The sequence below is a fragment of the Tachyglossus aculeatus genome, chromosome 2 (assembly GCF_015852505.1).
Source record: "Tachyglossus aculeatus isolate mTacAcu1 chromosome 2, mTacAcu1.pri, whole genome shotgun sequence".
Taxonomy (NCBI): domain Eukaryota; kingdom Metazoa; phylum Chordata; class Mammalia; order Monotremata; family Tachyglossidae; genus Tachyglossus; species Tachyglossus aculeatus.
In genome coordinates this window covers 125,628,330-125,645,124 of record NC_052067.1, presented here as the reverse complement: position 1 = coordinate 125,645,124, position 16,795 = coordinate 125,628,330, and the positions used below count along the sequence as shown (strand labels likewise).

General features: G+C 45.4%; 1 protein-coding gene across 2 annotated transcripts in view; it reads right to left on the bottom strand.

The window, feature by feature from the left end:
• PIBF1 (progesterone immunomodulatory binding factor 1) overlaps positions 1-16,795 on the bottom strand; it is a 332,641-nt gene that overhangs the window by 260,329 nt on the left and 55,517 nt on the right. For both annotated transcript variants that reach the window (XM_038741731.1, XM_038741734.1), the window contains 2 exons: positions 16,348-16,529; positions 14,756-14,881 (listed from right to left, as the gene is read on the bottom strand). In XM_038741731.1, coding sequence (XP_038597659.1) covers positions 14,756-14,881; positions 16,348-16,529 — 308 coding nt within the window. The remainder of the gene's footprint in view (positions 1-14,755; positions 14,882-16,347; positions 16,530-16,795) is intronic.

Here is a 16,795-nt window from a genome sequence, read left to right as displayed (position 1 = left end):
ACTCTGCTCCCTCAATCACCCCACACATCCAATCTGTCACCAAAACCTGCCAGTCTCACCTCCACAACATCGCCAAGATCCGCACTTTCCTCTCCATCCAAACTGCTACCTTGCTGGTTCAATCTCTCATTCTATCCTGACTGGATTACTGCATCAGCCTCCTTTCTGATCTCCCATCCTCCTGTCTCTCCCCGTTTCAGTTTATACTTGACTCTGCTGCCCGGATTATCATTGTACAGAAACGCTCTGTGCATGTTACTCCCCTTGTCAAAAATCTCCAGTGGCTGCCTGTCAACCCTCAAATCAAGCAAAAACTCCTCACTCATGGCTTCAAGGCTGTCCATCACCTCGCCCCCTGGTACCTCACCTCCCTTCTCTCCTTGTCCAGCCCAGCCCGCACCCTCCGCTCCTCTGCCGCTAACCTCCTCACTGGGCCTTGTTCTCGCCTGTCCCGCCGTCGACCCCCGGCCCTCGTCCTTCCACTGGCCTGGAATTCATTCATTCAATCGTATTTACTGAGCGCTTACTGTGTGCAGAGCACTGTACTAATGCCCTCTCTCCATGCCTCCGCCAAGCTAGCTCACCTCCTTTAGGAGGCCTTCCCAGACTGAGCCCTTTTTCCTCTCCTCCTTCCCCTCCCCACAGCACTTGTATATATTTGTACAGATTGATTACTCTATTTATTTTACTTGTACATATTTACTATTCTACTTATTTTGTTAATGATGTGCATATAGCTTTAATTCTATTTGTTCTGACGATTTTGACACCTGTCTACATGTTTTGCTTTGTTGCCTGTCTCCCCCTTCTAGACTGTGAGCCCGTTGTTGGGTAGGGACCGTCTCTACATGTTGCTGACTTGTACTTCCCAAGCGCTTAGTACAGTGCTTTGCACACAGTAAGCACTCAATACATATGATTGAATGAATGAATGAATGAATGAGAAGCAGCTGGAGCAGGCTGTGGGCATGGCCCTGGGCATCACTGCAGCAAGCAGAGCCGCCCTGCGCCTGGAGATCCTCCTGGAGGCTATCTGAGTGGATGGTCCATCTGGACGGGGAAGGAGGTGGGTCACAGGAGGACTGAGAAATGACTGGCTGCAGTTACAGCTACTGTCTGCCCCCATTGCCTCTGGCTCCAGGGGGTCCGTCCCCTCCTAGGCCGGAACGGCCTCCCGATGGCAGCTCTCCAGTTCCCTTCTTCGCTGACCCTTCAGGGGCAAAGTCGGGCAGGTGGGCTGGTCCAGGACGGGTGGTATTGGGAGAGTGTGAGGATCAAGCACTTGGTACAGTGCTCTGCACACAGTAAGTGTTCAATAAATACAATTGAATGAATGGAGTAGCACATGTGTGGGGGCAACTGCTGTCATTGCTATTACTGCCAATGTAGTGCTGGCCTGGGGCTTGGGGGAAGGAAGGGGACAAAGGGGAAGGAGCAGGAGAGGGTTATTCAAGAAACAGCCACTCTTGACCTGGCTTTCACCAACTCCTACAACGCTTCCCTATTCTCTTCTTGGAAACAGAAGGCAGAATCAAGAAGGCCAGCACATCCTTCTGCTCTGCCTCTTGTCTGCTGCGTGACCTTAGACAAGACACTTCACTTCTCTGGGCTTCAGTTCCCGCAACTGTCAAATGGGGATTGAGACTGTGAGCCCCCTGTGGGACAGGGACTGTGCCCAACACAGTTAGCTTGTATCCACCCCAGCGCTTAGTTCAGTGCCTGGCACATAATGAGCACCGAACAAATACCATTATCGTTATTATTATTATTGCTATTATTTGGGAGGCAGTGAAAGGGAGGTTGGAGGTAGCATGGGACGAGGCTCCAGACCAGACTCAAGGACTCGAGAGCCGCCAGGTCGTCCAACCCTCTCTAAGGCTGAAAGTTAAATTTGGGCTCCATATCCTAGCTCTCTTTCCCACTTCAAAGCCCTACTGAGAGCTCACCTCCTCCAGGAGACCTTCCCAGATTGAGCCCCTTTTCTCTGCTCTTCCTCCCCTCCCCATCGCCCCTACTCCCTCCCTCTGCTCTACCCCCTTCCCCGCCCCCAACACTTGTGTATATTTGTACATATTTATTATTCTATTTATTTTATTAATGATGTGTATATATCTATAATTCTATGTATCTATTTTGATGCTAATGCTGTCTGTCTACTTGTTTTGTTTTGTCGTCTGTCTCCTCCTTCTAGACTGTGAGACCCTTGTGGGGTAGGGATTGTGTCTATCTGTTGTGGAATTGTACTTTCCAAGCACTTAGTACAGTGCTCTGCACACAGAAGAGCTCAATAAATATGATTGAATGAATGACTGTATGAATATCCGGTTCTTTGAGCAGTTCCATTCAGCATTACTTGTGGGCCAGACTCGCTACCAGATGGTGAGACAAGGAGATGGACAATAAGGTCCTAAGACCCAATCAATTAGGCTCCTAGCATTCGTCAATCAATCAATCGACGGTATTTACTGAGTGCTTACTAGATGCAGAGCACTGGATTAAGCACTTGGGAGAGTACAATGCAACAAAATTAGCACATGCTTCTCTTAGAACAGTGCTTTGCACATAGTAAGCGCTTAACAAATACCATCATTAGTATTATAACAAGCTTACAGGATAGAGGGGGAGACCGACTTTAATAAGAACAAACTGTAATTTACAATACATAATTTAAAGAGTGCTATGGGATTGCGGATGGGACAAAGGTCACAGATCCAAGTGCATAGATGATGCGGAAGGAGAGAGAGCCAAGGAAAGCTGGGAAGCAGCATGGAATAGTGGATGGAACACGGGCCTGGGAATCAGAGGGTCATGGGTTCAAATCCCAGCTCCACCACTTGTCTGCTGTGTGACCTTGGAAAGTCACTTCACTTCTCTGGGCCTCAGTTACCTCGTCTGTAAAATGGGGATTGAGACCATGAGCCTCACATGGGGCAGGTACTGTGTTCACCTCAGTGCTTAGTACAGTACTAGATATAAAGTGCTTAACCAATACAAGTTGTATTAATATTATTAATAATAATGTTATTATTAATAATAATAATAATAAGGAAAAGGGGCTTAAACAGGGAAGACCTCTTGGATGAGATGTGACCTTAGTAATGCTTTGAAGGTGGAGAGAGTGGTGGTCTGGCATATATGGAGGGGGAGGGAGTTCCAGGATAGGGGGAAGATGTGGGAAAGGGGTTAGTAGAGAGACAGATGAGATCGGGGCAGAGTGAGTAAGCCAGCGCTACAGGAGCAGAGTGTGCAGGCTGGGCTGTAGTAATAATAATGATGGCATTCATCAGGCAAAAACTCCTCACTCTCGGCTTCAAGGCTGTCCATCACCTCGCCCCCTCCTGCCTCACCTCCCTTCTCTCCTACAGCCCAGCCCACACCTTCCACTCCTCTGCCACTAACCTCCTCACTGGGCCTCGTTCTCACCTGTCCCGTCGTCGACCCCCGGCCCACGTCCTCCCCCTGGCCTGGAATGCCCTCCCTCTGCCCATCTGCCAAGCTAGCTCTCTTCCTCCCTTCAAAGCCCTAGTGAGAGCTCACCTCCTCCAGGAGGCCTTCCCAGACTGAGCCCCCTCCTTCCTCTCCCTCTCCTCTCCCTCCCCAGCCCCCCGCCTTACCTCCTTCCCCTCCCCACAGCACCTGTATATATGTTTGTACATATTTATTACTCTATTCATTTTACTTGTATATATTTATTCTATTTATTTTATTAATATACTTTGTTTTGTTGTCTGCCTCCCCCTTCTAGTCTGTGAGCCGCTGTTGGGTAGGGACTGTCTCTATATGTTGCCAACTTGTACTTCCCAAGCACTTAGTACAGTGCTCTGCACACAGTAAGCGCTCAATAAATATGACTGAATGATTGAATGAATGATTAAGCGCTTACTATGTGCAAAGCACTGTTCTAAGCACTGGGGAGGTTACAAGGTGATCAGGTTGTCCCACGGGGGGCTCACAGTCTTAACCCCCATTTTACAGATGAGGTAGCTGGCACAGAGAAGTGAAGTGACTTGCCCAAAGTCACACAACTGACAGTTGGCGGAGCAGGGATTTGAACCCATGACCTCTGACTCCAAAGCCCAGGCTCTTTCCACTGAGCCACACTACTGAAGGCGATCAGTGAAGTGAAGTAGGATGGGGCTAGCACTGAAGCTATGCTCACCTAAACACAGCAACACTGGTTCATCATCATCATCATCAATGATACTTATTGAGTGCCCACTGTGGGCAGAGCACTGACTCTACCAAGTGCTGGGGAGAGTACCTTCCAACAGTCGGAAGACACGAAAGCCTCAAGGAGGCTTACAATCTATAGTACACTTAATCTGTCCACGCAACAGTTTTTGTTTTTGTAAAATGGGGCGAATACCTGCCCTGCAGTGATGTTGTGAGGCCAAATGAGATCCAAAGAATCCACTGTATTTACTGAGCGCTTACTGTGTGCAGAGCACTGCACTAAGCAGTGGGGAGAGGGTACATATTTATTACTCTATTTATTTATTTATTTATTTTACTTGTACATATCTATCCTATTTATTTTATTTTGTTAGTATGTTTGGTTTTGTTCTCTGTCTCCCCCTTTTAGACTGTGAGCCCACTGTTGGGTAGGGACTGTCTCTATGTGTTGCCAATTTGTACTTCCCAAGTGCTTAGTACAGTGCTCTGCACATAGTAAGCGCTCAATAAATACGATTGATGATGATGATGATGAGAGTGCAATGCAACAGAGTTGGCGGACGTGCTCCCTGCCCACAACGAACTTACAGTCTGGGGGACGAGCTTGCAGTCTAGAGGTGGGACCATGGGATGAGAATGGGCCACAGCAGGATGCCAAGACGACTGCTCTGGGGAGAGATGACCCTGGGAAACTGGAAGCAAGGAGGGCAGAGGAAGCGTTTTAAGGACACGGTGCAACAGCACCTCAGACGAGGCGGCGTCCTGGCTGAAAACTGGGTGAGATCTGCATGGCACACTGCCATCAAGAAGGGAGTGGCTCTCTTGGAGCAAAAGCGTTGCACAGAAAGCAAGATAAGAAGGCCAAAGTGAGAACAGTGCCAAGAGCTGCAAACTTCAAGCACAGCAACACATGGGATGACTTTTTGTGTGGCCAAAGTGGCCAGGACTGTGGATCCCGCATTGGCTTTTTCAGACTCACAAGCACTCATAAGTGAATCGCACTCTCAACGGTATCCTCTAGATGGTAAGCTCGTTGTGGGCAGGGTATATGTGTTTACTGTTGCATTGTACTCTCCTAAGCGCTCAGCACACAGAAGCACTCAATAAATACAACAGATTTATCTTCTTCAAATAAGAAAGACAACTATTCACTTGCAATTTATTTGCTTTGTCTCGCCCCCAGTATGGTTCTTCAGTCAGGGATCAGGCCTAGTCATTCTACTGACACGTACCGAATGCTTAGTACAGTGCTTTGCACCCAGAGGGACCGCAATAAGAACGCGTGATCAATTGGTCTCACTGTAAGCGGCGGTAAAGAAGAAAGAGAAGTGGAGGTGGAGAAAGGGGAGGAAAGGAGGAGGTAGGGCGAGCAGTAACAGCAGTTCCTTCAGGGGCTGTTGCCACTATTTTGTATGGGAAGGGAAGGAAGAGAAGAGGGAGGTGAGGGATGGGGAGGAAGGAACTGGGGGAAGAGGGGAAGGGAGATAATCTTCAAATGCCGTAGAGTCATTTCTGACCCATAGAGACTCCGTGGACACACCCTCTTCAGAATGTCCCATCTTCTGTTACAAAATCATTCTGGTACGTGTCCGTAGAGTTTTTCTGGGTAAAGATAGGGAAGGGGCTTACCACTGCCTTCTTCCACACACTAAAAACCTGAGTCTTTGCCATTGTCTTTGATCACTTGATCATCCACCTTTGACTCTTTCCCACACCACTGCTGCCCAGCATGGGTGAATCCACTCTGTCTGATGCTTCGGCTTAGAACTTTCCATTATACGTAGCCCTATATGGCATAGCTCCAAGCTTCATCACCGAACACAAACTCTCCTGCCACGGTAAGGCGTCGATTCAGAGGAGAGTTTTGAACACTACTTAGGGTAAAATGGCTTATTAGCTGCAATTTCATAGGGCTGTGTTTTGTACTCATTTTATTCCTTGTACATAAAACCGACAATAGGCGTTTCAGGGTAACTAACAAGAAATGCAAAGGAAGGCTGCGTTTGCGGGGGTGGAGGTGGGAGAGGGGTATGTGTGTGTGTGTGTGTGTCTCTCTCTCTCTTTCAACCTGAGCTGCTTTAGATCCTCTGGCCAAAACCCCGCAGAGTGAGGGGGATTGTGGCAAGTCAAACACACCCAAACTTGCCAAGGAGTAGCATGGTGGCTGCCCAAACCACTTCTAGAGTCCCGGGAGCTGCAGGAGGAGCTCTAATTTCCCGATTCCTTTATAAACGAGGGAGATGAGAGGTACACAGCATTCATCAGGTTTAGCCACCTTCCACGATGAGAATGATTTTTCCTTCCAAGGGGGCTATTTATGCGTCTGCATGACTAATACGCCTGATGAGAAAATGGCAAAGTATGCAGCATCCTGGGCAAACACTTCCATTGGGAAAGGATGATTCAGGTTTCTCGGGTTGTTTCGCTCACTCTCCACACCTCAGGCAGCAACGGGCTCCAAAATAATGGGGATTCTCTGCGGCCTCACATCCTCATGTGAAGTGATTCTTGGCCGACGTTTCCCGGGATGCTATATTTATCTTGCGTTTTTGCAAACGCGAAACTCGAGGACGTCTTCAAAATAGTGCCTCTGCCCTTTCAGGCATCTCCCTTGGTCGAACTGGGAGTTAAAGGTTCGTTCTGGGAGCCTCGAATCAAGGGAGTCTCGGCGCGCTGATGGCATCTCGCCAGGACGGCCTAGATGCCCACGGGGCCGAGCGGCCCTGCAGGAGGACACTCGCGATGGAGACCGCTCCTCCCTCACGGCTCCTCTGCAGGCGATATTGATGCCATTTTTCCCACAGCTTAAGATGACTTCTGTTTTTTATTCGCATCTTGGCTTCCTGCAGTAAAGACGGGATTGGAGCTGTCTGCTAATCACAGTCTAACGTTTCAGGCCTCACTATTTCTCGGGCCGTGTGAAGACTGTGCTTGCACTCTTGATGAAATGATGAATTTCTTCAATAATGTCAGCACTCCCCAATCCATAGCACGGGAACATATTTACATTCAATAATTTATCAATCGATGGTATTCGCTGAGCACTTACAGCTTGCTGAACCCTGCCAGAACTAAGCTCTTGGGAGAGTAAAATACAAAACAGAGTTTGTATGTACGTTCCCTGCCAGGAGGAGCTTATGGGCTAGAAGAAGAGCCTTTATTCTGACAAAGATGGAGCAGAGGCTGTGTTTTATCTAATTTCTTGGCATGTACTCATTCATTCATTCGTTCAATAATATTTACTGAGCGCTTACTGTGTGCAAAGCACTGTACTAAGTGCTTGGGAGAGTACAATATAACAACAAATCGACGCACTTCTGCCCACAAGTAGCTCACTTTCTTTTCTTAGTCCCATCAAATGGTTTCTGCATTTCCCCAGCCTCCTGATTCATTCATTCATTCATTCAATCGTATTTACTGAGCGCTTACTGTGTGCAGAGCACTGTACTAAGCGCTTGGAAAGTACGAGTCGGCAACATATAGAGACGGTCCCTACCCAACAACGGGCTCACAGTCTAGAAGGGGGAGACAGACAACAAAACAAAACATGTGGACAGGTGTCAAGTCGTCAGAACAAATAGAATTAAAGCTAAATGCACATCATTAACAAAATAAATAAAACAGAATAGAGTAAATAGAATTCTCACTCCCTTATGCCTCCAAATCCACCTCCCCAGACAGGTGGACGGTCCACCCGTGCCCACGTTCAGTGCCGCTTTCTGAATTTTTAAAAACATTGCAGTTGGCATTGTTTCACAGCAAGGCCAAACCCTTCCCCAAATGCAGACCCTTTCCAGTGGGGGCCAAGAAAGACAAGCGTAGTACTCTGGTGTTTAGCATATTGTTTGGCATATCCTAACCACTTAATAAATACCATAGTTGACAAATCTCATCCTTCCATCTGTTAGTTTTTCGTTCTTTCTCCCACTTCTACTCTTTGTACTCCTTCATCCAACGGCAACCACTTTGAGGGCAGGGAACATGGGTTTTGCTGTTGTAATAATAATAATAATGATGATATTTGTTAAGCGCTTACTATGTGCAAAACACTGTTCTAAGCGCTGGGGAGGTTACAAGGTGATCAGGTTATCCCATGGGGGGGCTTACAGTTTTAATCCCCATTTTACAGATGAGGGAACCGAGGCCCAGAGAAGTTAAGTGACTTGCCCAAAGTCACACAGCTGGCAGTTGGCGGAGCTGGGATTTGAACCCATGACCTCTGGCTCCAAAGCCCGGGCTCTTTCCACTGAGCCACGCTGCTTCCCTGTTGTACTCTCCCGTGGTAGACAGAGCAGGGGTCTGGGAGACAGAAGGTCATGGGTTCTAATTCTGCCTCTCCCACTTGTCTGCTGTGTGGCCCTGAGCAAGTCACTTCACTTCTCTGTGCTCAGTTACTTCATCTGTAACATGGGGATTAAGACTGTGAGCCCTTTATGGGTCAGGGACTGTGTCCAACCCGATTTGCTTGTATTCGCTCGTTCATTCAATCGTATTTATTGAGCGCTTACTATGTGGCGCTTTTATCCATCCACGCCAACATTCAGTGCAGTGCTTGGCACAGAGTAGGTGCTTAAACACCACAATTATCATTATTACTACTCACCCAAGTGCTTAGAACAGTGCCTTGTAGGTGCTCAAAAATACTGCTGATAGTTTGAGATAGACAGTAGGGAAAATAGCCCACGAATCTGAAGTCAAGAATTGTTTCGGTCTCGTGGATGTTTAGGAATATCCCAATTTTTCACATATTCCAGGAAAGGACATTTGATTCTTAGTACATAGCCTACAAAATCATCAGCATATTAGAGTTCACTGTGTCTGGAGAGGGGGCTGCCATAACTCAGAAGAGGTTAACATTGAGTGGATTCCTATCTATGTGGAAATTTTATTCTACTCTGGTGGGAAATGACGGTAGGATATAGAAAGGAAGAAAAATATAGAAACAAGTAGAGAAGCAGCATGGCCTAGTGGCAAATACATAAACCTGGGTGTTGGTGGATCCACACACTTCAGTCCTCCATCACCAACGTACTCACCGTACCTCGATCTCATCTATCTCGCGACCCACCCACACTCTCCCTCTGGCCTACAACTCCCTTCTCCCCCCCTTTCAACTATGACAGTCCATCACACTCCCCACCTTCACAGAGTTCGTGAAAATCGCATTTCCCCTTCTCCCTCTTTTCTCTGCTTAGCCCATGTACTTGGAGAAGCTCAGTGGATGGAGCCCGGGCTTTGGAGTCGGAGTCCGTGGGTTCAAATCCCGGCTCCGCCAATTATCAGCTGTGCGACTGGGCAAGCCACTTCACCTCTCTGTGCCTCAGTTACCTCATCTGTAAAATGGGGATTAAGACTGTGAGCCCCCTCCATGGGACAACCTGATCACCTTGTAACCTCCCCAGCGCTTAGAACAGTGCTTTGCACATAGTAAGTGCTTAATAAACGCCATCATTATTATTATATTATATGTATTATATTATATTATATTATTATTATAAGCGCTTAGTACAGTGCTCTGCACACAGTAAGTGCTCAATAAATACGATTGATGATGATGATTATTATTATTACCCCTTAAGCAGGTGATATCCCCGCCACCCTCAGCCCCACAACACTTAGGTAGAGAAACAGCATGTCTTAGTGGAAAGGGCACAGCTTGGGAGTCAGAGGCAGCGGGTTCTAATTCCAGCTCCTCCACCTGTCTGCTGTGCGACCTTAGGCAAGCCACTTAACTTCTCTGGGCCTCAGTTACCTCATCTGTAAAATGGGGATTAAGACTGTGAGCCCCATGGGGGACAACATGATTACCTTGTATCTAACTCCAGTGCTTAGAATAGTGCTTGGCACACAGTAAGCACTTAACAAATACAAGAATTATTATTGTTACTATTATTATATAGCTGTAATTTATTTAAATATGTCTCCCCCTCTAGACTGTAAGCTCCTACTGGAGAGTGAATGTGTCTACCAACTTTTTCCCAAGTGATTGACTGACTGATTATTTTCCTCCCTATTGCCTCCCCAGGTTCTCAAGTCCTTCCCCTCACATGACTTATGTACATATCCTTATGCTTGGTGGCTAACCCTAGCTGTAATGTATTTTAACACCTGATTCCTGTGCTAGATTGTAAGCTCCAGGAGGGTAGGTATCATGTCTATTGAGTCTTCTGTAGTCTCCCAATGGCTCAGAACAGTGTTCTTCACAGGGTAGGTACTCAATAAATAGCATTCATTACCCGATTGATTGATTGATTTTCTGAATTAGGGAGGCAGTGGGGCCTATTGGAAAGGGCACAGGACTGAAAATTAGGAGACCCAGATTCCAGTGCTGGTTCCATAATTATCTGGTGTGTGGTCCTTGGCATGCTGCTTTAAATCAATCAATTCAGTTGTATTTATTGAGCACCTACTGTGTGCAAAGCACTGCGTACTAAGACTCGGGAGAGTACAATACAACAGAGTCAGCAGACACGGACCCTGCTCACATGGTGCATACTTAACCTTCCCGTGCCTCAGTGACTATCTGTACAAGAAGAATAAAATCCCTGTTCTCCTTCTCTTACACTGTGGGCCCCATGTGTCCACCAGGATTACTTTGGACCTACCCCAGTGCTTAACACAATCTAAGTACTAAATAGCATAGTCATGACCATTAGTAAAATTAAAAATAACAACAATACATACAGTGATACAATAATACATACAGCTCTGTAGTTCTCACTCTCACATCTATTCCTTCTTTTTTAAATACTTTCAGAAAAACAGCAATCTTAATGCCCCCCGGGTTTCTCATTGTTTCAGATATTTAGGAAGAGTGTTTGGAATTCTTATAAGCTTCTACCACTTCATTTAAATATTTCTGTAGGGAATCCATCTTTTTTGGGTTCCTTGCTATTCGGTTTACTCACTTGTCAGAGGTAGGGAAGTTCTAAAGTCCTTTCAAACTCGACTTTGCAGTGTCTAAATCTACTTGATCATGATATGCAATTTGAGAAGAACAGTTAGTGCATTACTGTCATGCTTTGCCACTCGGTAGAATAATAATAATAATAATGATGGCATTTATCAAGCGCTTACTATGTGCAAAGCACTGTTCTAAGCGCTGGGGAGGTTACAAGGTGATCAGGTTGTCCCACAGTGGGGCTCACAGTTTTAATCCCCATTTTACAGATGAGGGAACTGAGGCACAGAGAAGCTAAGTGACTTGCCCAAAGTCACACAGCTGACGTTGGCGGAGCCGGGATTTGAACCCATGATCTCTGACTCCAAAGCCTGGGCTCTTTCCACTGAGCCACGCTGCTTCTCTATGCAAACAGCTCCTTAATGAAAGAGTTATTGCTACTCCCAAGCACCTAAATTATTATCATGTTGTACTGGAGGACGTGGCCTTGTTTTCACCAACAAACACCCCATTGTCTTCCAGCTGCCTCTTCAATCACTCAATCAATCAAGCAGGCTGTATTTATTGAGTGCTTACTATGTGCAGAGCACTATACTAAGCACTTGGGAAAGTACAAGGTAACAGGGTCAGTAGACACGTTCCCTGCCCACAAGGAGTTTACAGTGGAGAGTGGGAGACAGATATGAAAATGAATTATGGATCTATCTATCTATCTAATCTATATATATATATATTAGTGTTGTGGGGCTGAGGGTGGGGTGAATAAAATATTCAAATCTAAGTGCCTGGGTGATGCGGAAGGCAGAAGTAGTAGGGGAAATGAGGGGCTTTGTCAGGGAAGGCCTCTTGGAAGAGATGTGGTTTTGATAAGGCTTGGCAGGTAGAGAGGGTGGTGGCCATTAAGGGGGAAAGAAGTCTTCTGGGCCGCACCAGGGTTTCTAAAGCTGCTGAGGCAGAATGGGAAGGAGGGGCGGCCCGTGGTCACTACCTCGGGACCACTCTATCTGTGAGGAAGCGGCAGAGGAAAGTGAACGTGACTTGGAAGAGGTGACATCGCTGAGTATGTCCACATGTTTTGTTTTGTTGTCTGTCTCCCCCACCTAGACTGTGAGCCCGTTGTTGGGTAGGGACCGTCTCTGTATGTTGCCAACTTGTACTTCCCAAGTGCTTAGTACAGTGCTCTGCACACAGTAAGCGCTCAATAAATAGATTGAATGAATAAATTAATGAATAAATGGCAGAACAAGGTACCAACCTCAGTCTAGCAGAGGTCCAGTTTCCCCCTGCAGATCTTCCTACAGTTTGAATGGCTCCCATATCCTGGAGCCAACAAAGAACTGACCCTTGGGTACTTAGACTTTACAGAGTTTTAGTGGCAAGCAAGAAACCAAACTCGTCACAATATCAATCACAAAATGAATTCTTTTCACCTTCTCATCCAAAGAAACAGCACAGGGTAAATGCTCATAGAACAATTAACAAAAGGGCAGAGGTGGTAAAAACCCGGATTAGATAAGATGAAGAGAGGGGATTTGTTATTTTCAGTCAATCAATTGTATTTACTGAGCACATGGGCAGAGCACTGTACTAAGCATTTGGGACAGTACACTATACGGGAGTTGGTAGACAAATTCCCTGACCACAAGGAGTTTACAGTCTAGAGCAGGAGACAAACATTAATAAAAATACATTATAGATATGTACATAAGTGTTTTGGGGCTGAGGGATGGGGTGAATCAATCAATTGTATTTAGTGAGAGCTTATTATGTACAGAGCACCATACTAAGCGTTTGGGAGAGTATAATACAACAGAATTAGCAGACACATTCCCTGCCCATCATGAGTTTACAGTCTAGAGGGGGACACAGACCTTTTATATGAATAAAAGGTCAAGGCCCTGCTGAGAGCTCACCTCCTCCAGGAGGCTTTCCCAGACTGAGCCCCTTCCTTCCTCTCCCCCTCGTCCCCTCCCCATCCCCCCATCTTACCTCCTTCCCTTCCCCACAGCACCTGTATATATGTATATATGTTTGTACATATTTATTACTCTATTTATTTATTTATTTTACTTGTACATAGCTATTCTATTTATTTTATTTTGTTAGTATGATTGGTTTTGTTCTCTGTCTCCCCCTTTTAGACTGTGAGCCCACTGTTGGGTAGGGACTGTCTCTATATGTTGCCAATTTGTACTTCCCAAGCGCTTAGTACAGTGCTCTGCACATAGTAAGCGCTCAATAAATACGACTGATGATGATGATGATGAAAAAATAATTTACAATATATAATTTAAAGATAAGTACATAAGAGCAGTTTCCGCCTCCAGACTGTAAGGTCACTGTAGACAGGGAATGTGACTGTTATATTGTACTCTCCCAAACACTCAGCACAGTGCTTTGCACACAGTAAACACTCCAATCACTCATTCAGTCATTCCATCAATCATATTTATTAAGCACTTACTGTGTTGTAGAACACTAAACTAATAGCTTGGGAGAATACTAAATACAAGGGCAAAGCAGAAAGAAGTAGGATAGGAGGAAATAAGGACTTAATCAGGAAAGACCTCAGAATAGATGTGCTTTTAATAAGGCTTTGAAGGTGGGCAGAGTGATCATCTTCCAGATGTGAAGATGAAGGGCATTCCAGGATAGAGGCAGGATGCAGGTGAGAGGTTAGAGGAGAGACAGATGAAATAGAGGTACCGTGAGTAGGCTGGCATTAGTGGAGCAAAGTACGTGGATTGGGAATCAGGGAGGTAAGGTAGGAGGAGTCCAGTTGATTGAGTGCTTTAAAGCCCATGATAAAGTAGTTTCTATTTGAAGTCATCTTGCCCTAAATACCACCTAGTTGTAATTCAGGTCTTGGAGACTAACGCTGGATAATCTTCATTTCTCCCTGGTCAGTCTCCCAACCAGATTTTTCAAAAGGCCTTTTAGACAAAAACTTAACACCACAGAATAGGGCAGTTAAACATTTGATGCAAACGAACTATATAATAATGACGGTATTTGTTAAGTGCTTACTATGTGCAAAGCACTGTTCTAAGCGCTGCGGGGGATACAAGGTGATCAGGTTGTCCCACGTGGGCTCACAATCTTAATCCCCATTTTCCAGATGAGGGAACTGAGGCACAGAGAAGCTAAGTGACTTGCCCAAAGTCACACAGCTGACAGTTGGCGGAGCTGGGATTTGAACCCATGACCTCTGACTCCAAAGCCCGGGCTCTTTCCACTGAGCCACGCTGCTTCTCACGCTGCTTCTCTATGTATAAATACGTCATCATTATCATCATCATTGGCAATTACTGAGCACTTAATATGACTATGGGAGAGTACAACAGAGTTGACAGATAAATTCCCTGCACATACTTTTCTTCCTTAATCTGAAATATCATTCTACGTATTAACGTAGGCTTCTCTCCATTCACACTTGGAAAAGAACATGGCCTCAGTTCTAATTCTGGCTCCGTCACATGTCTTCTGTGTGACCTTGGGCAAGTCACTTAACTTCTCTGTGCCTCAGGTGCCTTAGTCCCCTCATCTGTAATGTGGGGATTGAGACCGTGAGCCCCTTGTGGGCTATGTCCAATCTGATTATCTTGAATCTACCCAGTGATTAGCATAGCTCATGGAATACAGTAAAGGCTTAAATAAATGTCATTAAAGAAAATTATGTACCTATTTTCACGTTCATACATCTCTTTGGAAGTACTTCGAAGTTTCTCAATTTCTTGATTTGTTTTCAGTCGGATTTGCTCCAGTTCATCCCGTAGTTTGTTTTCATATTCTGTTTTATAGTGATCTCTGCGAATATGTAAGAGGAACAGCTGAAATTCTAACACGCAAAGATAATTTAATTCTCCACCAGCTTCTAATTATACCTCACCTCTATATGTGATATATTTGCTTAAAAAGTTGGCTGTTGAATGTAACCGCCAGTCTTTAGAGCAACATGGCCACATACATTGTTTAACGGAGATATCTCATCCTTGGTTAAATACGTTGGCTTCCACTCAATGGCTCAACATTTAACGTTAATAATTCATCCTACTGAATAGTTGCTCATTTTCTAAAAATGTTTTATGGCTACATGCATGTGCCCTGAGGCCTGGAAACGGAAGCAGGCATGCTGTCAGTCATTAAAAAATAATAATTTGGTTTAGTGCATGGACAAACAACAGTAATGTAGATTGTTCTTCTCGATTCAGTTCCCTCATTCAAGCCAAATATTCAGTCTGTCACCAGATCCAGTCACTTCTTACCGTCACTAAAATCCACCCTTTTCTTTTCAACCAAACCGCTACTCCGCTGATCCAAGCACTCAATATGTGCCGCTTTGACCACTGCATTGGCCACCTCACTGACCTCCCTGCCACCTGCTTCTCCCCTCTTCAGTCCTGCTTTCGCTCTGCTGCCCAGATCTTGTTTCTGAAAAACTGTTCAGTTCACATCTTCCTCATGCCTCAAAAATCTCCGATGGTTACCCATCCACCTCCTCATCAAACAGAAAATCGTTACCATCGGCTTTAACACAGCTTGCCCCCTCCTATCTCACCTCACTGACTTTCTACTTCAACACAGTCCTCACGCTTCGCTCCTCCAACCCCAACCTACTCACTGTACCTCAATCTCATCTACTTCACCAATGCTTTTCCCATGTCCACCATCTGGCATGGAACTCCTTTTCCCTTTATACACATCACACCATCACTCTCCCTATCTTCAGAACCTTATTAAAATCACATCACCTCCAAAAAGCCTTCCCTAAGCCCTCATTTCCCCTACTCCCCCTTCCCTGCTGCATCATCCACGCACTTGGATCTGTTCCTATTAAGTACTTGATATTCACCCCTCCCTCAGCACTTATGAATTTATGGCCACATCTCCTCCAAGTAGTCTTTCCCGATGAATCCCTCTTTTCCCCCGACTGCTCTCCCTTCTGCATCATCTATGCATTTGGATCTGTGATCTTTAGACATTTGACAGTCACCCCACCCCAACACCACAGCGCTTATGTACATATCTTTGAATTACATTTATTATAAATTAATTATTGATTATAAATAAACTATTTTTTCATATTAAGGCCCGTCTTCCCTCTATAGACTGTAAGCTCGTTATGGGCAGGGAACGTTTCAGAATCAGTCCCTGACTGCTTTGCCCGCTATCCCCACCCTTAGCACACGATGATCTTCTCCCACTCCATCACCGCCCCCTCCCATCCTCTGACGGGGCCTTTAACTCAGTGTGCAAATGAATCTAACACTTGCCTGGATGTAACATATTTTTCATACATCTCCTCTCTAGCTTTTTTGGCTTCATCCAGCTGAATCTGAAGTCTTTCTAGGCGATCTTCTTCATGGGCACAGCGCACACTGAGCTCCATATTTTGGCGATTGAGGTATTCTTTATCCTTTTGCAGCAAAGTAACAGACTGCTGTAAGGTTGCAACCTACAGATAGAAAATATACTCTGATAAGTTCTTGTCTTGATTTGAAAAAGTGAAAAGCGATAAGCTTTTCTTATTCATTCAATCGTATTTATTGAGCACTGACGATGTGCAGAGCACTGCACTAAGCGCTTGGGAAAGTACAACAGAATTAGCAGACACAGTCTCTGCCCATAATACTTCTTATTTACCTGTTAATACGTTAACATAAAAATGACGACTTTAAGTTTCATCAGCAAGCACTTTCTTCAAACAAATGGTTAAGAAAA